At 41.5% G+C, this 22,202-nt stretch overlaps 1 protein-coding gene across 2 annotated transcripts in view; it reads left to right on the top strand.

Annotated features, from left to right (window-relative positions):
• The window catches only part of LOC116943181 (uncharacterized), a 108,342-nt gene that overhangs the window by 68,372 nt on the left and 17,768 nt on the right, over positions 1-22,202 (top strand). For both annotated transcript variants that reach the window (XM_032955815.2, XM_032955813.2), the window contains 2 exons: positions 917-950; positions 7,812-7,892. In XM_032955815.2, the coding sequence (XP_032811706.2) occupies positions 917-950; positions 7,812-7,892 (115 nt within the window). The remainder of the gene's footprint in view (positions 1-916; positions 951-7,811; positions 7,893-22,202) is intronic.

Genomic DNA, 22,202 nt, shown 5'->3' with positions numbered 1-22,202 from the left:
TTTCAGAAGTAGATCTGTGATCTCACCTTCCACAGTGGGTAATCGACTATTCTGTACGAGTTCTGAATGGACACTGCCAGAAGGCATAATGACACCACTTGTGGAACTGGGATAAAATTGGCAGGGAAAAAAAATAACAAAATAAAAAAAAAGTAAATTTTGCACGTGCGTGATAAGTATTCAAAGTAACTGGAGAAAACTCACGCATATGAGGGGTAATCACTAAAAGGTCAAACGCAAGCTTACAACCCACTTGCAGATCACCATGCCTTGTCTCAAAAGTGCTGGACTATAGGCCCAGCACGGCTCGATTTGAACTTATTGCAATCACGGTCTTAACGAACCACTTACTTTTATAGCAGCCGATATTGCTGCAACGTATTATTATTCTCTGATGTTATGGAAAAAAGAGATGATCTATTCAAAACTTTACCCAATAGAACCAAAGAGTATGGATCCTTGCAGTCACGACAGCTTTAAATCTAGAAATGAACAGACCTGTGCTATAAACAGGGTGGAATGAGTACCCCGTGTTCTGTTTTATCGATGAATAATTTAAGCCCCAATATGCATTTTGGATTTAGGCCGACAGCCAATTCATGATGAGAACCTCTTTTACGTTTAAAATTCACGTCTTTTTCAAACTGTTTATTATTCCATATGAGATCAAAAAATATATATACAATTATGTAAAATCCCAATGGTGTTATCACAAACCCGTAGGTTGAGCTAACCTTTTAAGGTACTTTGTTGCACATGCTGGGAGCTTTTGAAGTTAAGTGTTTGAAATAAACTTCCTTAATAATCACCTCCTTATGACGCGACGTAAAGAGACACGTGCTAATTGAAATGTTATTGATGCACTTCCACTGGTTTATTTTGCCAATAAAGCCCGTGTTGTGTTTTTTTTTCACAGGCAAAGAACATCATTCTTGAAATGGATCCGGCATGTAAGTATCCACACACTTCAGCACCTGATATAATTTGTGCACGATGGATTCTTTTTCAGTGGGCACATGTCGCAGTGTGCGTTTTGAACAAAAACAAAAATTGCGTCACATTTCAAACCGCATATAATTTCTCAGAATAATACTTTTCAAGCATTTGTCAATCCATTTCTGGACGAAGAGCTCCCCAACACGGCGACATTCATGGGGGTTGTTTGACCATGCATCACCACACTCGTCAATGCAGGCTGGTGAATAGGGGGGGAAGCCAAGGAATTGTTCAAATGTCACTTGCTACTGATGATAGCCATGGCCGGGAATCAAACTCGGGTCGCCTCGCTTCGTAGTGCCGTGCGATCACGACTGTACGCCCAAATGTATGTGCTGTAGTGTCTAAATATCACAAGCATCTTAAGATGCTGTCCAGTATGAAGCATACAAAGGACATTCAAACTAAGTAATTAATAAATAAACAATAAATGCTCTCCTAGGTTTTTTGCAGTTGTGCTGTACAGCTCCCCTGCACGTTGTTCCCCAAGATGTCCGACGTTTCAGAGCTTTTCCGGTTCCTAAAGAAGCTTTCAGCGCACGATGTGAAATGTCGGATATCATGACGAACAACACCGAATCAGAATCTTAGACTGGAAGAATCCAACGAGCTAAGAAGCTCTCTTTCACAGATGCCCAGTAGGTTTATAGATGTCCAGTAGGACACACAGTCCAACCCGAAAAACGCTTAAGGGAGCAATAAGTAAATGATGAACGCCAAACCAAATAAAAACAAAACACGAGTTGGGCAGATTTATCGGTGGAAAAACACAACGTGCGCAAGCCGTCTCCACCACCAGTGACCCCTGCGCAGGTGGTGAATCGTCCCGTAATGTGTGACGGTTGAGGCAACAACATCTCTAATTCATTCAGCCTGGAGAAGAACCGGGGGGCGGTAGCGGTAGGTTGTAAATGGCAGGGAAGCAACGAGTAAGTGGCAGACGAGAGAATAAAGAGTTCTTAAGTGTATATTTATAGAGGATGAAAGGAATTGGCACTGGGGGGGGGATAACGTGTGGATTTTGTCCATCGAATCACAAGAACTTTCCTGCAGACACGTGCATCGGGCCTTTGATCTCACTTGGTGTCCACATTTTAAAGTGACTAAACATTATCTGAATAACCGCTGTCGGCTGCTGAGTGCATACAAATGTTCTACCGCATTTGTGATGTTACATTTTAACCAGTTTTTTATATAAAGGGGATCCAAATTTGAATGCGAGGTTAAAGTGTATTGCCTTCCATCATTTTCACATCGGTATGGCCATCAATTGAAATTGGGCCCATTGCCTTTAATAGCAGTGAACCAATAATTGCCCATCTCGCTTGTCATGTAATTGTATTCCTAATGGCAATTCTTGTTTCCTTAAAATGAAGTGGTGATATCTGAAAGGTTAAAGAAAATGAGCAGAGAGCCAAACTAAATTGTTTACTATTGATTTTTGTTCCTATTTGGATTAAATACATCTGCATGCAAAATCTATACACGTACAACATACACAGGCTTATTGCAAACCACACAGTTACACATTGTGTAATATATACAGTTATAATGATGCTGTCCTACTCAAAGGAACTGATGGATTAGCTCACCAAACTAGCTGTCCAGAAACAACTCGCCATCACCTTGAGCCAACTACTGCAAGCAACGGATTTAATGAGACTGTCCACCATCTCTGAAGTGACCCTCAGGACCACAGCATACAACAAAGCACTGTGATATGATGACCTGTGTCTCCTGAGTTCCTAAAGAACTTGGGAACACATGAAAAAAATGGCTTTCAAAACCTCTTCACCATCATACACAGGGCAGGAAAAATCCCATAACCATTGCAGCAAACCAAAGTCATTGCCATTCTGAAACCCTGAAAGCCATGATAATCACCCTCCACCTATAGGCAAATATCCCTCCATGCTTCCCAGACTTTCCTCCATGATCAATACTCAACTGCCTCCCGAACAATCCGGATTTCGAACTGCCTGTAGCTGCTGCTGCGAACACATCATTGCCTTCACCACCCTCCATAGAAGCTGGTTTCCAGCATCAACAGAAGACCGGCACAGCAATGGTTGATCGCTCTGCTGCCTCTCAGACTGTTTGGCATCATGGGCTGCTGCTGAAGATGGTCAACATTATCAGATGTCATTCTCCTCTACACCTAATCGACACGATCCTCGGCAACCGTACTCTCAGGTTGAACACCTCGCTGGTGAATACAGCCGCAAGAAAATGATGAACAATGGCCTCTCAAGGCTTGTTACTCGTTACAATGTAACGTCGATATATATGTGACCTGCTGTGTACACCATCAGGCAAGCTCATATGTGCAGATGACATAGTCCTTGCTGTACAGGGCACAAACCTTGACGCGAAGAGCTGATTTCATTTAACTGGAAGCATATTTCCGTCACTGGAGACTCCAACCAAATTTCTCTAAATCCACCACAAGCAATCTCCACCTGAATAATCATGCAGCAGATGCCACCCGTGATGTGTCCTTCAGCGGTAGCCCAGTGCACAGCAAACGTCTGTCCAGTCTACTCAGTGGCAGAGTACGGCGGTCCAGCCTGGTCCTGGAAATCTCACACAAAACTTTTAGATGCACAATAAATAATGTGATGCGCATCACAGCCAGAACAATGAACCCGACACCAATTCCCTGGCTCCTTGTTCTGGTGATCATTGGGCCATCAAATATCAGCGGAGACTTGCAAACTGCAAGGGAGTATACACGTTTTCTTTCCTACGACAGCGTACCCATCAATCGAGACCTCTGCAATGTACCTCACCGCTAACGAAAGTCCCGATTTCCCTCCTGGGATCGCAATTCTGCTGTCACTGTCCTAGGATCTCGCCCAGATCCAGAAGAATGCTGTCGAACAGAGTGGAACAATGCAGAGGTCCAGAATAAACACCTCCTGGCTCTAATATTCCTCGAGGACACCGGTGGTGTGACCATCATTTCTGCTGCCTCTCAGACTGTTTGGCATCATGGGTTGCTGCTGAGGATGGTCAACATCATCAGATGCCATTCTCCTCTACACCAAATCAACACGATCCTCAGCAACTGTACTCTCAGGGTGAACACCTCGCTGGTCAACACAGCCGCATGAAAATTATGAACAATGGCCTCTCAAGGCTGTTGTTACTCGTTACAATGTAACGTCGAGGACACCGGTGGTGTGACCATCAACGGCATTAGAACATCAACAGGCCGATGCGCAACATCTCATTCAAAAATAGAAAATTAGAGACAAAGCCACAGTAGTGCGACTGTGGCCATGCAACCCAAACTATGGACCTGATAGTAAACCACTTTATTCTGCGCTCCTTCAAACGGAGGGGGAATTGCAAAACTACATCAGCTCTTATTCTTAGTTCTTTCGGTAAAGTCACGTTGAAGGGAAACAATAAAATAATAAAATATATTGTTTTATATATATTTTATTTTATTGTTTCCCTTCAACGTGACTTTACCGAAAGAACTAAGAATATGAATTACCGCAGTCACGAAAGCTTTAAATCAAAATTTACATCAGCTCTCTCCTGAAGCCCTCTCTCGGCTAACAGACCTCTCGTAGCTAACAGACCTCGACATTGCCATTTATCTTCTGAACTTTTTGATATATGCAAGAATAGAACGGTGGTAAGTTAATTCTAAATTGATTAATTTCTAATCGATTTTAACAGGTGAATAAGCGCATTGTTACAAACCTACCATTTACAGATCTTTGCAAAATTGATGTAGTATTTGCATATGATTGGCATACATTTCAAGGGATTGATTTCTATATGCACAGTTCCATGCAAGAATCGATTTTTAGGTTTGAATTGAATTAACAAATGGCTCATTAATAACCTACAGTTTGCACAGTAGTGTATACAGGCTTGATAAAGGCATTTTTTTTTAAAGATAACCACAACCCTGGCTCTTGAGAGTGTATTAGCAGTTCAAACAATAATCATTATTATTTGTTCAGACTGTGCTGAATAGGACCTCATTAATTATCTTGGCCTTCCAAAGCAGTTAAAATTAATTCATGATACATGAAAGGATATTTTTTTTTCTATCAGACGTTAACTTTTCTGATTTTAAAATACCTTTTAATCTCAGTGGGTTGTTGGTAGCAGTCATTTGCGGGACAAGGCAAGCCTCTCTCTGTCTGACTAACTTCAATGCTCACCGCGCTCAATTCCATTGATGTCAAGAGGGAAGCGGCTGGCTCTTAAGTGGCGGTGGTGCATAATTAAGGATGTGGCTTACTGCCAAATCAATAACTGGATGTACATCTGTCAGGGCAGATATGGAGCTACCGTTGCCATCTCTATTTCCCTCATCACAAACCCTGTCGTACACGCCGCACAAAGATCTGGCAAATGCTTTTTCGTGGCGTTCTTTCCTGTCGGGACATGTCCTGGCTCGAGCACTCTCGCTCGTACCAGGTGGAAAATGGATGTGTGACTTTACTCAAGCCCTGTGCATTGTAGGTGACTGGTGGGAGGGAAGATCCAGACAATGAAGGAGAATGAGCAAGTCCACAGTGGTTGTCCTGATAGAGAAACTGGCCCCTGAAATAAAGCATTGATTTATCGATTAAACTTGATTCTTACGCTCACAGTACCCGCATCGAGTCGTCCGGGAGAGTTTAGATTAATAAAAATGTATGCAATCATACGCAAATAATTTGCCCATGTTAAATTTAGAGTAATTGAGATAATGAAAGTTCATCAATGAGGCAAATAAAGAAAGGAACAGTGCCAATGATGCAATGAAAATGACACTTAAAATTATTTCATAGTCTTTAATTAAATGATTTAATTTATGCAGTTGTGAATCATTTGCCTACCCATGATATACGTCATACGTCACAATTATTTCACAGATATTGTACGCTATCTAAATTTAAAATCGTAACAAATGTGGGGGTGGACATGCTCGTTTCACATATATATTTGAGATTCTTCATTCCATTTTGCTATTGTCATCCAATTAAAAGATAACGATATGTTTTCACTTACAGAAACCATTTTAATAACTATTAAATGCACAGTGTTCGGTGCTCGAGTGGTTTTATGAGTGTGCGTTGGGACATTCACTGTTTGTTAAGACCAGCATTCTATTGCGCGATGCGTTGAAGTGTTACTCTGTAGAGATAGAAAACGTAAAAGAGACCACGACTGGGTTATAACGACAGTGTGGCCTCGCTAAGCAAACGCAGAACCTCCAGTAGCAGGGTGTGCTTCCTGAGTAAACAAGCATTATATTCTTGGTTCTTTCGGTAAAGTCACGTAGAAGGGAAACAATAAAATAATAAAAATTTGAAAAAAAAATTCTTGTTGTGGTTTTCACACCTGATGATGATTGCTTGTGTTGCAGTCGAAACGTCGTGAGAATTTTATTGTTTCTTATTTTTATTATTTTATTGTTTCCCTTCTACGTGACTTTACCGAAAGAACCAAGAATATGAATCGCTGCAGTCACGAAAGCTTTAAATCAAAATTTAAACAAGCATTGTTATATATTTCCTTTTTAAAATTTATATTTTTAAACACTGGTATAAAGAGATGTAAAGAACTGAAGTGCACATCTTGCAAGTGACCCGGTGCTTCCCAGAGTAACCGTGGCATAACCGTGGTGACATCTCGGAAGTGAGGGAGAGAGAGATGGGACAGAGGATGAGAGAAAGTGTTTAGAAGGAGATCGAAAGGGCACAGAAGAAAGAGCGGAATAATTGATGGGCAGAAATAACACAATGAGGGGACGGGTTATATTTTCCCGTTTGTAACTAGCCAAGCCTTGCCAGAGAAATTATCAAGCAAACGCATAGAACACCAAGTTTAATTTCCACTTACAGAAATGGCACATTTGTTTATATTAAACACGCATCAAACTTTTCCATCAGCGTTGAGTGCTTCGTCGGGGCTTAAAAACTAAAAGCTTGATTTTTCTGAGCTGGTCCTGTCCCCGTGATATAATACTTCGTTCCGTGTCGTTAACTTTGAGGCGCAAATGCGCCCCACATAAATCACACAGTGAATATTATCAGCTTACTTTATTCTTCGTGCTAGTCATGTAACATTGACTGCAGAAACTCCCCCGTCTGTGAGTTATGCAATATTGCTGAAGGACCCCGTACTCGTTCTTTGCGACGTCGATGGTTTTTGTCTTTGGTTTTTGTTGCTCAAGTGATCACGGCACCATGGGTTTCTCTTGTAAAATAGCGGGGCAACTGGCTTAACGAGATCATCCGTGTGTATATCACTACACATGTAACAAATAAGATAAACTCTAACTCAAAATTTGAAACTTACTTTTCATCAGAATCTTTTTTATGTACCGTAACTTAACGTAGAATTGTCTCTCTCTTCAAACGAGTAATGTCATACTAGTGGTGGAAGTTCCACATTCTCTTGGCAGAGGCCTGTCCGTTGACTTGCTACAAAGTGGTATACATGTTATTGACCTCCCTCTTAGCTTAAAATATTAATGTATTTTTTAGACATTCACTCAGGTGCTTGACCTTCTAGGATTCCATCGTATCAGCAGCATTGGTTCAATACAATCACACTCTGGACCATTTTTGTCATTCAGTCTCTTAATTCGTTTATTTAACTGAAAGTTGGTGAACTGACCGATAGTATATTTAATGTCCCTCATAGCTGGAGGTTTAACCTTCCCATTGCTAAATGTACCATCTGCCAATACCTTCAAATGTATTCGTACACAATTGAGCCCTTTGCTGGGAGTGCAATCAACGTGATTAACCAATCCCAGTGACATTAAAGCGACTGTTGTGTGTTTGTAATTTGTACAGATCCCTCCGGTATCTATAGCCCCAACTGGAACAGGAGGCCCGACTACCACGAGGTCAAGGAGCGAAAACGTCGGGGGCAGGGTGAGTACCGTCGGAGACTGAGGGCCAAGACGATGCGATTGTGCACAGTGACCGCTGACCATTTCTTAATGAATAACCTTTTATGTGGTAGGAGTAACAAAAACTCAACACGTCCGTCAATAACACTGCCTTAAAGAGGACACATGATGAAGACCGCTTGTGTTGAGGTCGAAACGTCGTGGGTTTTTTGCTTTTATTTTATTGTAGTTTTATATTATTATTTTTCTTTTCTATCTATGTGACTTTTTGAGAAATGGTCCTTTTTATTGAGCTCTCTGTTATAAGCTTTTTGACCAACTGGATATCTGTGAAAAAGAGCTTTATAGTTCATCGGATTCCTCCAGTATCAATACAGTAAATATTATATTTCTTGACTTAAAGCTTTCGTGACTGCAGGAATTCATATTCTAAGAGTCTTTCGGTAAAGTCACATAGATAGTCTTTGGGTTTTTTGGTAAAGTCACATAGATAGAAAAATAATAATTAATAAAAAAAATCACGCCTTTTCAATCTCAACACAAGCAATCGTCCTCAGGTGAATTATATTTTTTCACCTGAGGACGATTGCTTGTGTTGCGATCGAAATGTCGTGATTTTTTAAAATTATTTTTTATTATTTTTCTATCTACGTGACTTTACCGAAAGAATATTTTGATTCTATTTTGACTCTGCTGATGAGACCTAAAAATGTGAAAACCAGTCCAGATTTTATTGGCTTAAATGAATGCTGCTCAATAATATTGGTCTGGAAAGACAATAGGCTGAGGGACTAAAATATATATGTGGAAATACAATGAGGTTCTGCTTACATTTGCTTTGGCTTCCGCGATACAGCAATATAAATTAAAAGAGATGCGCACAACTTTTAATTCGATTTTATTACAAAAAATGTAGATGAAAAAGCAGCCATTGATTGCTCACATCTGAAATACCGCAGACTGACAGCATTTCGAAGAACAAGACAAACATATAACACTTTAAATGTGTTCCTTTGGGTCCTTCAAAACCTGCAGACTTGTGATCAAAGCCGTTGTCTTTAGAGAGCGTCATTTGTCAGCTCCACAAAATGTCTTTGGTGAGAAAGTCAGGACCGGGCAATTTCAAGGAATAAAATACGGTCCCATTGCCAAGCAGATTAAAAAGAGTTGTTTATTGCAGAAGCGATTGATGTTCAATGGAAATTATCCCACGTCCTCGTTGGAATTGAGTTCTGTGCAACCCATTTGTGCCACACTGGCATTTGTGACTTAAAAGCATGGGAAGGTCATGCAATTTCCCAAATGTCAAGATGGCATTATGCGGTTAGTTAAGATTAGAATCCAACGGGAGAAGAAGAAAAAAAGTGAAAAAGTACGTCTCTGTGTATCCTTTCACTACAAAAAAAAATCTAATGGTTTTTGATAAATGTTCGAGGCTGGACTGAAGGCTCATTATTGAACCACAATACAGTGCGTAGTAGATAATTTTCTCACCGTTTTGGGCCCAGTGGTGGAGAAATGTAGTTTGGGATTGATGGTCACGGTTCGTACCCACGTGCCGTGACAATTTGGCAGGGCAGGCCATTTGTAAATGTTACGCGTGGCAGCCAGAGCTTTGCATGAGCAAACATAGGCGTCCAAGCATTGCAGAAATGACTCAAATGAGGGATCAGTGTCAAGCATGTCACGCTGCTGTGCAAACAGAGAATGTGTTATTATCACCCACCGTTTGTCATGTCTCGTTCGTATTGCTAAATTACACTTTGACAGAGCATGCAGACAAGGTGATGACCGCCTCTTGGCAAGGTTGTCTTGAGATGACAGTACAGCAGTAGATTCTTGGGGTTTCTCTTGGTACGCAAGTTTCCCTTCACATGTGCAAGGCTCTCACTAATGGCATTGGCCAACATTTCAAATTCAGGGCTCTGCTGAAAAGGGGCTCTGAGACTCAGAGAGGATTTCCTGGCTAAAGGGTCTTGTGATTATTATTGTTATACAACTGCAGGTGTGGGTTATAAACAGTAACGATTGCAGAGCATGGTTAAGTATGCAAAGGGATAATTTATTACTGGCCTTCTGTCACACCATGTGCAGGTGTTTAAATACGTGGTAAACACCACAAGCACCGCACAGTCGTTAAAACCTCAAGCATGCTTGAAATAAAATGGAAAAGGCACAACAGTAATCCCTGGGCAATGGTCCTTTGTGGTTGTAGCACAATAAATTAGGTGCTCTATATAAAAGTGAGATCATGTCCCCGTGTTTTCCTTTGGTTTTCTGTTCACAAGCGGGAATGTTACTTTTGGTGTAATTCAGTACAGTGCGTCTCTACGATGATGTGATGTTGATGCTATGGCACTCACCTTTGACCGCATTTCATGCACCTGTGTCTTTTTGCCATGTTTGCCTCGCTATGGTTTTCCTGTAGCCCAATTTAATGTGAAGCTCATTCATGCATTGTTGACTGGTATGGCTCGCCTATGGTGAAAGGTCACAGTGGTGTAATGGTGGTCACATAGTATTCTTTAATTAAGGGATGTTTGATGTTGCTAGTGGACCACGTAGAATGAATGGGTCATTATTCACAATTCTTTAAGGGAAACGGATTGCTAAAAATCTACCACCATTGCTACACTATTAGTGTGTTTTAATAGCCTATTAAGGATACAAATTATTTCATGATTTAGACCGAAATTCGAATGTGACATTTTTTATGGAAAAAAATCACATTTTCACAATTTCTGTCTTATGTAAAAAAAAAATGTTACATCCATGTTTATTTAACGCATTCAAAGAGAGATAGTTTCTGAAAGGTGTCCATGTTATATTGACACATCGTTGAAGTTGTCTCCAGGAAAAGGCTAAAGGTACGAAAATTAAAATTGTACAAGGAATTCTTGATGCAGCTTTCCGTTCAGTGGAAGCGTTGGCCCCATTGTCTCATTGCCTCTGGGCTTCACATTTTTCCCCGAACCGATTCATCAATTGATTGCCAGGTGTATCCCGGAGTTGAAACTTAGACCTGTAATCCATCCAGCTGATGAGTTCTCAGGTCCCAACTTAATGTGACAGAAAACCGTTGCTGTGAGCACAATGTGTGAGTCTTATTTCATCTCCTGCTGAGATTTCTGCCGGAGATAATATATATATACGCCTGTGCTAAAAGGCATTGTGAACAGAAGAGCCATGCTGTTTGTGTATAATATGACACGAGAGGATTTTTTTTGTATGCACAAAGATATCTCACATCAAGTACTTACTCCCAGACGACTAAAAGGCTTGTAATAGAAACGAGACTTAAATGTAAAAATGTTATCACAGTTATGGAACATTTTTTTTGCCATTGGTGAGCCAGACATATTGGCTTTTGTGGCTTTTATTTATTGAATTAAAATAAATATGAGTTGTTTAAAAGCAGGTTTTAGAGAACATTGGAATAACTTTCAACTGTCAACCTTGGGGGTGCCTGTAAGGCTGCATGTTGATAATGGCCAGTTTTTTTGTTATGATCCTTAGCTTAGGGTGCCTCTATGCCCTGAATGTCACGTATTCAGAGGTAGATGTGAAAAATGAGCACTCCCTTGGTCCACAAGCATTTCTTTGCACGGGAATGACAATTACTCTTAAAAAAGTGTTACAGAATGTGTTGTTGTGTATACATCACATCGGAATCGGCCTCTGAGATTGCACATTGAGCTTTCAGCGGTGAAATTCATTTTTATAGGTGCTCTTAACGATCTCATGACCGATGAATCAGCGTGCATCTGTGAGTTACTTTAGGTTGTTTCTTAAAGCCAGTGTCAGGATTCAGGATTTAAGTTTATGTTGTTCAATTGGCCAACAGTAAACAGGTTCCAGCCTTCGCCAACAAAATCAATATTTAGCCCCACAGAAACTACTGAGCTTGCCTCTTAACTGCCTGCTCTTCCCATGTGGCCTTTGGCCATTGCTGGAAATGTTTTCTTGGAAATCCTTCTTCATTAGCATGTAACCGGGGCCCCGTAATTACAAATATTCAGAATAAATTAACAGATATATACAGAACACACAAACAAATACAAAACACTCGTATCCAATATCCCCATGCAGTAAATGAACAAAACACTCCCTGTTTAACTGAAACCCATCGAGGCAGAGCCCCTGACATCCGTGCGCACAAATTGTCATCTGTTGAGCACTACTCCTGGGACGATTATCACTGTTACAGAGAGAGAGAGTAAATGCACCGACATTTCCCAAGGGCAAACAATTACATTGCTGCATCAAGGCCGAGTCTAAATTGATAACTAACCCTCTGCGTCTGCCAACGCTTATAGATGTGCAGTTAAAATATTTACGTTTTTATTTGCATGAACGCCCATTTTTTTGGCAATCCCCTGCTGGACGATGTGCCTCGGGCCACGAGGGATATTTGACCATCCTTCACCACGCCGGTCGGCCTGGGTTGGTGAAGGTGGGGTGCGTGAAGAGCAACAGTGGATTTTCCTACGCCGCCCTCCACTGCCCACGACACCTTTTTCTGCACAGTAGTGGTCACCCATCCAAGAGCTATCCAGGCTACAGCCTGCTTAACTTCCGAGGTCGAGTACATTCCGGGTTATTTGGTCAGAGGTAGTGTATGAAGTAAATATACATACACTGTGGGAAATATGAGAATAATTATTACTAAATGGAAATTTAATGCAATTTTAAAACGTTGCCACTAGTGTATCCCATTGTAATTTGTTACGTGAACTGCTCAATCAGGGGAGCAAGAGGGCCTACGTGGGCTCTCGTAATTGTTTTGCAAAATCAATTTGGCTGCTGTTTGTCTCCGGGAAAATGGATAAATTGATTTGACAAGAGTTTACAGGAATAGCTTTGCCTCTTGTCCCCCCTTGTGTCCCTTCTCATGCATTATGCATTTAGCTAATGTGATCAGGCGCTCGCTATAGGTCAGTTATTGTGGTTGTACTCATTGATTAGATTTTCTCCGTGGCCTGCACATGCAGACCTTGACCAAACTGGCTTGAGGCCTTGGTCTGTATTTATTATTATGATTATTATGATGATTACACTTGTTTATCCAGGAAACTTTTCTTCAGAATGGTGCTGCTAAATTCGAACAGAGCGACTCGGCATCAAGTTAAGTCACAGGATCTGTAAGGTTTGCTTTTGAAACGGACATCACCCATATTTCACGGCTGATACACACCCGTCGTGTTTAGCTTGTTGTCCTTCCCCCGCAACCTCCGATGATTATAGTTTGCTACGTACGGTTGCGAAAGAAGTTCAATGTACATGCATTAATAGACCCGCAGTATTCAACTTGGTCGGTCAGTCGCTATCCCATTTGAGACGCGTTGCCTCAATTTGCGAGGGTGACCCAGGCCGTGTGATTCTAGGGGTTAAGCCTCCAGAACTTCAAGGGGGTCCTTACCAAATATATTTGCTTTGATAGCTAGTCGGTGTAACTCACGTACATAGCCACATTAGCATGGATTTGAATGATAAAAAAAATCTAGATACTCATAAGCATAATGCATGTTTTATTTAGAGTACTTGAAGGCTATAAACAGTGCAGCTTAGCAATGGGGGTGGAACAGTATATTGGCTTCTCATTACCGATTCTGAAGCGCGTGATGATGATGCACATATCGAATCGTATGTGTAAAAGGTGTTGTTGCTTAGATTCGTACTTGCTGAATATAATTAGTTCACATCACCCCTGCAGCCTGTGGAGGGGGGCTACTGTTTGCAGCAATGTAAAAAAAAAGCATTGATTCTAAAATAGAATCGCGAATCTGAATTGCCATGGCAGAGTGAATCGTCCCACCCTGATTAGGCATAGAAGGTCGGTGGTTGGTGCTTTAACTGCTTTGGTCATAGCAGCTCAAAGGGCTTGCAGAAAACTGATGAGGCTAATGGATACTTTATTTTACGTACGCTATTGTTCATATATATAAGATAAGATGCCAAATGAGTCGTTTGTTCATGTTTTAGTTTAGAAATGCTTGAGAAAATACCCGTTTACTGATCTGATACAGGTTTTTAAAATCATGTACCACTACATTTGCCCCCTATCGTCCCTTTTTGCCAAGTTATTATACCATGCTCAGTTCAAGAAACATTAACTCTTTTCAAGTAAGCCTTCAATAGTGCTGTTTGTTACTGGCCATTTGGCATGTTGGGGGCCTATGGACCTGTACTCAGCAACTGTGAGCACACTCGACGTTTAAAAACACCCAATGAGACGAGGCAGCTGGTCAATAAATACATTTTAAAAACTCTGGGTGTGCTCATTCTGGTTAATGTGAGAGCCATCGTCGTGATGTTCTTACGAGCAGTGCGCTTAGCAATGGGGCAGTCCATCACCAAGACTGCCGATGGCTTAAATAGTCACCTACGACTGTTTAGCGGAAAGGTGTGAGAGTGTAGCCGTTCGCATTAACAGCCGTCTTAATGATTTAGAGTGGGCCGCCTTCACCAGCGAAGGTATTGCAGAATCAATGTTTCTCTCGATAATGTACTTAGAGAGGGGACCCACTTGCTTGCATTATCTAAAGAAGATTTAAAAAATCCTTACAGCAAATTTTTTTTATAAATGTGGTGAATACAAAAAAAGCCTGAAATATTTTTTTACAGAACAAGCTACTTTTAAACAAAAGAAATACTCTGTGTGCGTGTGGCATATTTTATGTCCTGCTTATTTGATCTAAAAATGAATGGATGTATTTTTATGAGCCAAGAAACGATATATTTGAACAATTTCCACAGAGTGGAGGGGGGGGGTTCCAATCAAATTCAACAACAATTCACAAGTGTTTTCTTACGTGGATTCTAAAATGCCCTAAAAAAATCGCACAGGTCCACAAACTTCACTCGCGTCTATGAAAATTGTGTGCTTTAAGTAGCAATGATGCAGCTAGACCTCCCGGAAGTATCACCATGTGATGGTCTGGTTGAGAATCTCTAATGCTGCTTTGAATATCGGGACCGCTCATTCGTTCCTCTGTTTGACTGTTGGGATGCAAATGAGAGCATTCGCCGTTTCATCTTTATGGAATCTGCGACACACAATCAGAATATTGAAAGCCGTCTAATTTAAATGCTAACGTGAGTCTTGCCAAGGTCATTGGCCTAAGGCGCTTGCGTGTTTGTGTTTGTGCGTGGTTGGCTCGGGAGGGTTGTGGTGGCAGGCAGGTAACACGGTAGACACAGCCATACACACGCGCACAGTTGCGGCTCCGGAAATCATGCTTTATGTGTTCGACTCGGACCAATGGAAATATTGACAAAAAGCCAATTACGTGATGGCTACAGCAGATCAAAAGTGCATCACGTTTATAGCTAGGATCTTATGGTGTTTTTCAGATTGAAAAATGCTAGCAATTGTTTCCAGCATCTGAATATTACACAAATGTGCATACTGTGTTACACATATATCTTCTACAAGTATATTATGCTCTTAATTTCGTCATCATCAGCCATGATCAATCCGCTGCTGGGTGTAAGCCCCTCCAAGCCACCGCCACCTTATGCAAATTCTTTGCTCACTTTTCAGTTCTCTGTTACAGTATATATTTGTATTGAATGACGATGTTTCTGAACTACGCGTCACAGACAGGTAGTATGCACCGACGAGAAACTTGATTTTGGCAAATTTCTACGTTACTTTACGTTGTCAGTTTTAACTCCCCCCCCCCCACCCAGAAAATAATAAAACTATTCTTAGATTTTTTTCGAAACATATTTTCAATTGCGTTTTTTGTGAACACAAGGATCAAAAGTAGCAGAGGGGATCGGCAATAACCAAAAATCCGTTACGCAAAAAATCATCCCCCTTCCAAAAAACGTAAGTTCTCAGTTGACGTGACGTGCAGAGCAAGAAACATTTTAAATCGAGTAATTATTTGGTTGCGATTGTTCGCGAGAGATATCCATTTTCAGATGTCCGAATTACAACATTTAAAACATCATCCTCATCATTATACTAGTGAAAGGTGTTTGTTTTTGTTCATTATCGCACTGCTAATTCAGCTAATTCAACTAGACGTGGTAACAGGAATAGCGGCCCCACCTCCGTGTACACAGTTAGTTTCCTGTGTGCCACGGCTTTGATGTCAGACATCCCAAACGTGAACAATATTAAAATACGGTCATTGTGATTATCAGGGGATGGGATCGGTGGCGCAGTGGTTAGTGCACTACCTCTACGCTATCAATCCGTTGACATCGAGTTTGATGCTTGGTCACAGCTAACATCGGTGGTGAACGATATCTGAGCTGGTCCTGTGCACCCCCACCCTCCCTATTTACCAATTTACCAATCTGCACACAGCAGCATTGTGAAGTATGGTCAAACAAACAACATGGCATTGGTAGGCCTTTCTGCAGCGGTGCATTGACAAAAGAGGGCTGTAAATTACTTGCTTATGATTTTTTTTAGTTTGAAACGTTGTCAACACTTATTATTAATAGTTCAACATCGAGAACAGAAAATGCAGAAATCGATTTCCCACTTGAGACACCGGTGAATATTATTTTCCAAACATCCAAGGATATTCCTTTCTTCATGTGTAACACACTAAGTTATTTTATTATGTACCATTGGCTACAAATGTGTCATTGCTTTTGAAAATTGTTATGTTTTCTTCAGATTGAAGCAACGAATAATAACGTGACACTTATTCTTGCCACTCTTTAAGATTGTGCAGGGCTGAGATTGAGTCATTCAACCGGCAGCGTTTTCCTTTCCCAAACCACATTCTTAACCATGTCTACGCAAAAAATGTATCGTAGGTTGCACCTGCCAAAGGTTCTCCTCTGAGTCCTCCAAATCTCAAGCTATATTTAGAATATTTAGAATTTGCTTTTTTTTGCGATAAGCCTTGAGATATACCCATGTTGTTATGCTCCCTTTCGGAAATGTTATCCTATTTATTATTAGTGACTTTCACCACGTGAATTGGTAACAATTAAATAATTATTTAAATCCCTATTTCATCACGTGCACCGTCAGCCATGATCTTATCCCTACGTTGCACTCCCTCAAACCTGTGGGCCCAACTCCTTAGTTTCCCAAAGCAGCTTGCCAGGAGTGGGGAATAATTACGCAAGGTCGGTGGATCACAAATCCTGGAATAATAATAGCAATGCTAATTCATTCTATAGGCGAGCCTCACTGAGTATCAAAACTTTTGATACTTTGGGGTCCTGCATTGGGATATTTGGCCAGTTCCAATAGTGAGTGGGCTTCACGAAGAAGGCATTTTAGTACCTGGAGAAAATCAATGCGAAAGAGGCGATAACACTACAAGGTCCATACAGATAGATTTAACAACGAATTGTTATACACCTGTCTCCTGGCCACCTTGAAGCCCCACACCTATAACGCCTGATAGGGCTCTGGTGGTCACCCATCCAAGTATGACCAGGAAGGCGTAATTTTTTAAAAAGATTTTCTTAATTCACATTTCCAATGGGTGGTACATACTTGCTTAGCTTCTGAGGTCCAATAAAATAGGGCACATTTATGGTGATTATGCCTGCTTAAGACATTCAACTTCAATGACAGCGAGGTGCCTGTGGGAGTCACTATAGGCAGTGTGTTATTGTTTCTAGATTTGATTCTAGATTTGAAGCTTTCGTGACTGCAAGGATCCATACTCTTTGGTTCTATTCGGTAACGTCACGTAGGTAAAAAATAAAACATTGTGTTTGAGAGTCCACCCCTCAGAGGTGGGGCTTTTCTCTGGGCACTCCGGTTTATTCATACAGCAGGCACAAATACTCGGAAGGAATTGACCAAATATTTGAAGGCATAGCGTAACAATATGGAAAAAGAACAATATTGTTCTGCATTGGTTGGCCTTGGCCAGTGCCATTTATCATGAGTGATTGCATTTGGGAGGCAAACAGAGTACAGTACATGTCGAAAAGCTACACGCGCGTGGGAGATAACAATGGAAATTAGTTTTGAGACTCAAGTGAAGCTTATGCTGAGGAAAAATAACACATTTCAGTCCCCTAATACACGTTATCACTACGCATACGCATTGGCCAGGAAGGCGTAATTTATTTTTTTAAGATTTTCTTAATTCACATTTCCGATGGGTGGTACATTCCAATAATAAACGCACCGCCAGACATTACTGGTCGTTGGCAGCCTTATTTACAGGGCTCATTGTTGAGATTTTACAGGGTTTGTTGCTGTGATGACTTCTTAAAATAAACAGTTGAGAGGTGGGAAAAGGGGGGTGGAGGGGTGGGGGCATAATTTATTTTAAAAATACTTCATACATTTTTTTTAAATGAATGGCCATGGCCAGTACGTATATTGGGAACAAACTGTGAATATAGAAGTATGGGCGCTCCATTGCGTCGTTAAACTCCCTGCATTGGAAAAAACTTTTTAGCGGTTGCGTGTTCACCACCCCACCACCACCATGGTGGGATATTGTGTGGCTGAGCGTGGGTGTGTCCGGATCCCTTATCTTCTTCTGGGTATACCTTGATTAGCTCCATACAAAGCTACGGCAGGAAATCGACACGAAATAAAGTCTGCGCTTTCTGAATGGCTGGTGGAATACAATAAGCCAATCAGTAAGGCTGCAGTTTTCCCATCTCATCCCGCTGCACCATCGGTGGAATACATCCGGGCCAGTGTGGTGTCGAAATAACATTTAAATACTGTTACATTGTGCTATTATTACAATGTATTATACATGTATAATAACCAACTATCCAGGTTAACAGAGGTAAATTGTTGAATAAATGCAATATTGTATCGTGACATTTGTGAATTAATTATTAACATTTTAGCATGCATACATACGAGATATGCTGCTGTTGGTACTGCTAAAAAAGTTAATGTGATTTCCTGCTGAAATGAGCATCAAGGGAGTGATCATTTTATGCTAATGACGCTGCGACAGTGGTGAAAAGTACACAATCCTGTGGCAGAGGCATGCCTGTCAATAAATAAAACCTGTTGACATCCCCACAAAGGAATTCTCATCATAATCACGATCCATGGGCAAATAGCCCTCAGGTGTCCACTGCACATTTCGGAATTTATTTCAACTTTCCTCTGTCTCGTGCCAAGATGCTCAAATAGTGCACTTATTTCTGGAACCACTATCTCTTAAGTTAAGTCTTCCTCTATTTCCGGTTCCTTCCATGTTTATGAACAACACACTCGAAATGTTGTTGTCCATCCAATATGTGTCCCCACAAAGTCGTACTTATTTGATCGATACTGCGGGTGGGGGGTTATGGGGAGTGATGGGCTATGTCAGCCCCCCCAACCAGGGCTTATACTTGTGACCTCATTGTGAGCCACTCCCGCTGACCCAACTGGCCGGTTCTATACCGTTTACTACAGTATGGAAATAACCAACCCCGTGGGTGGAGCTGTGGAAAATTGCTTCATCCCCTGGGATATTTGTTCACCTGTGTGCATGCGAATGACCTGCACATCTTATCAGGATTACATTCATTGTTATGAAAGCGGCAGTTAGGTAAACATTGCATTTCATGTCCAGTAACGTCTTCTTCTTATTATGATATTTTGCAATCCTGCGATCGTCGAAAAATATATAGAAAAAAGCGGACAAACAAAAAGATGTAACAAAAAAATCAATTTTCAGAGTGAATTGCTGTGGGGCCATGAAGGTTATAATTTGCCTTCCATTTTGTAAAAGAAAAGCCACCTCTTGCCAAAACATTAGCTCAATGTAAACAGTGCTCTCTTGGGGTTTTACCGTGGATGCCGAGGCCTTAGAACACCTTTTCCTTGAAAATGCACAAAACAACATTTCACACATCAATGAAGCCACCATAGCGCTCCGCTCTGTGTGTTTATTTATACTTTAGATTCCCAGTGTGATTCCCAGCAGCAAACAGAGGCATGACCCGGATTTGACACTTTTTTTGCGGAATGGGCTTTCATCATCGTCTTGGCAAGCCGTCAGTCACAGCTTAATTGGAATCGGACAACAAAGGGGCCGCCGTTGGTCTCTGGTCGTGTGATGGTAGACAAACTCCTCGTGAAGGTGCCTTGCTGCAATTACCTGCTCACACCACCGCTTCGGGGAGCTCGAGGAAGCCGGTGGAAGTACCCACACTTTAACCCACCACACGTGACCTGCCGTTAGACTAACTGTGGTGCAGTCGTACAGCTCGGTGGACAGAGGGGTCAGGGGGGGGATTTTAAGAAACTTCATCCATTTGTTTCAACTGCTGCGGTGGCGGATTGAAACAACGACCCTTGGGTTGCAAGTCCGGAGCGCGAGCCATTACACCTCCGATTAATTAGCACGGTTGGCTACGTACAGTGCAAAAGAAGTTCAACATAGATACACCACGGCAGCAGTCACACGTATACATTATAAACCAGATAGTTGGTGTGTGGGTCATCAGACTAAAGCTTGACTTAAAGCTTTCGTGACTGCAGGAATTCGTATTCTTTGGGTCTTTCGGTAAAGCCACCTAGGTAGAAAAAAATAAAAACAAGAACAATATCACGACGTTTTGATCGCAACACAAGCAATCGTCATCAGACTAAACTTGAATTAGATTGTCGGCGGGTATTTGTATGAGTTTATGTTTTCCCTACTGCCCGTAGAATGTGCGTATGTTTTGCAAATTATACGTTTGTTTTGATGGATTTTTACGGCTTCCTTTTTTGATGGCATAAGTTAATATTCAAATGTTAAATAATAATAATAATGTGCTCCTACGACACAATACAAGTTTGTAGAGCAAAATAGGCAGTTGGTAGACATAGAGGATACAATGAATGCCGAAAGGCGAGACTTAGGGACATGGAGTTAATAAACCAGATGGCTGGGGCAAAGGCATTTTATACTATGGAGGCAGCAGAGGGGAATGAGCGACTTGCCAATGAACAGGAGCTTTAAAGCTCATCAGATTCCTTCAGTATAAATAAATATTCTGAATCTGAAATATCCTGAATGAGGAAGATTAACTGGGAATTTCGACAGAACACTTTGTTGTTATAGTGGGGAGTGCATGGAGAGGAGTAGAGTGAGATGAGAGGCACCAGAGTGCATGGAGAGGAGTAGAGTGAGATGACAGGTACTAGAGTGCATGGAGAGTAGTAGAGTGAGATGACAGGTACTAGAGTGCATGGAGAGTAGTAGAGTGAGATGAGAGGTACTAGAGTGCGTGGAGAATAGTAGAGTGAGATGACAGGTACTAGAGTGCATGGAAAGTAGTAGAGTGAGATGACAGGTACTAGAGTGTATGGAGAAGGAGTAGAGTGAGATGACAGGTACTAGAGTGCATGGAGAGGAGTAGAGTGAGATGAGAGGCACCAGAGTACATGGAGAGTAGTAGAGTGAGATGACAGGTACTAGAGTGCATAGAGAGTAGTAGAGTGAGATGACAGGCACTAGAGTGCATAGAGAGTAGTAGAGTAAGATGACAGGCACTAGAGTGCATGGAGAGTAGTAGAGTAAGATGACAGGTACTAGAGTGCATGGAGAGTAGTAGAGTGAGATGAGAGGAACTAGAGTGCATGGAGAGTAGTAGAGTGAGATGAGAGGCACTAGAGTGCATGGAGAGTAGTAGAGTGAGATGAGAGGTACTAGAGTGCATAGAGAGTAGTAGAGTGAGATGAGAGGCACTAGAGTGCATGGAGAGTAGTAGAGTGAGATGACAGGTACTAGAGTGCATGGAGAGTAGTAGAGTGAGATGAGAGGCACCAGAGTACATGGAGAGTAGTAGAGTGAGATGACAGGTACTAGAGTGCATAGAGAGTAGTAGAGTGAGATGACAGGCACTAGAGTGCATAGAGAGTAGTAGAGTAAGATGACAGGCACTAGAGTGCATGGAGAGTAGTAGAGTGAGATGACAGGTACTAGAGTGCATGGAAAGTAGTAGAGTGAGATGACAGGTACTAGAGTGTATGGAGAAGGAGTAGAGTGAGATGACAGGTACTAGAGTGCATGGAGAGGAGTAGAGTGAGATGAGAGGCACCAGAGTACATGGAGAGTAGTAGAGTGAGATGACAGGTACTAGAGTGCATAGAGAGTAGTAGAGTGAGATGACAGGCACTAGAGTGCATAGAGAGTAGTAGAGTAAGATGACAGGCACTAGAGTGCATGGAGAGTAGTAGAGTAAGATGACAGGTACTAGAGTGCATGGAGAGTAGTAGAGTGAGATGAGAGGAACTAGAGTGCATGGAGAGTAGTAGAGTGAGATGACAGGTACTAGAGTGCATGGAGAGTAGTAGAGTGAGATGAGAGGCACTAGAGTGCATGGAGAGTAGTAGAGTGAGATGAGAGGTACTAGAGTGCATAGAGAGTAGTAGAGTGAGATGAGAGGC

This window comes from Petromyzon marinus, chromosome 17, assembly GCF_048934315.1.
Source record: "Petromyzon marinus isolate PM22_M1 ecotype Great Lakes invasive population chromosome 17, UKy_Petmar_22M1.pri1.0, whole genome shotgun sequence".
NCBI classification, from domain to species: domain Eukaryota; kingdom Metazoa; phylum Chordata; class Hyperoartia; order Petromyzontiformes; family Petromyzontidae; genus Petromyzon; species Petromyzon marinus.
Note: the sequence above shows the minus strand (reverse complement) of the source record. Positions and strands in the feature narration are given on the sequence as shown.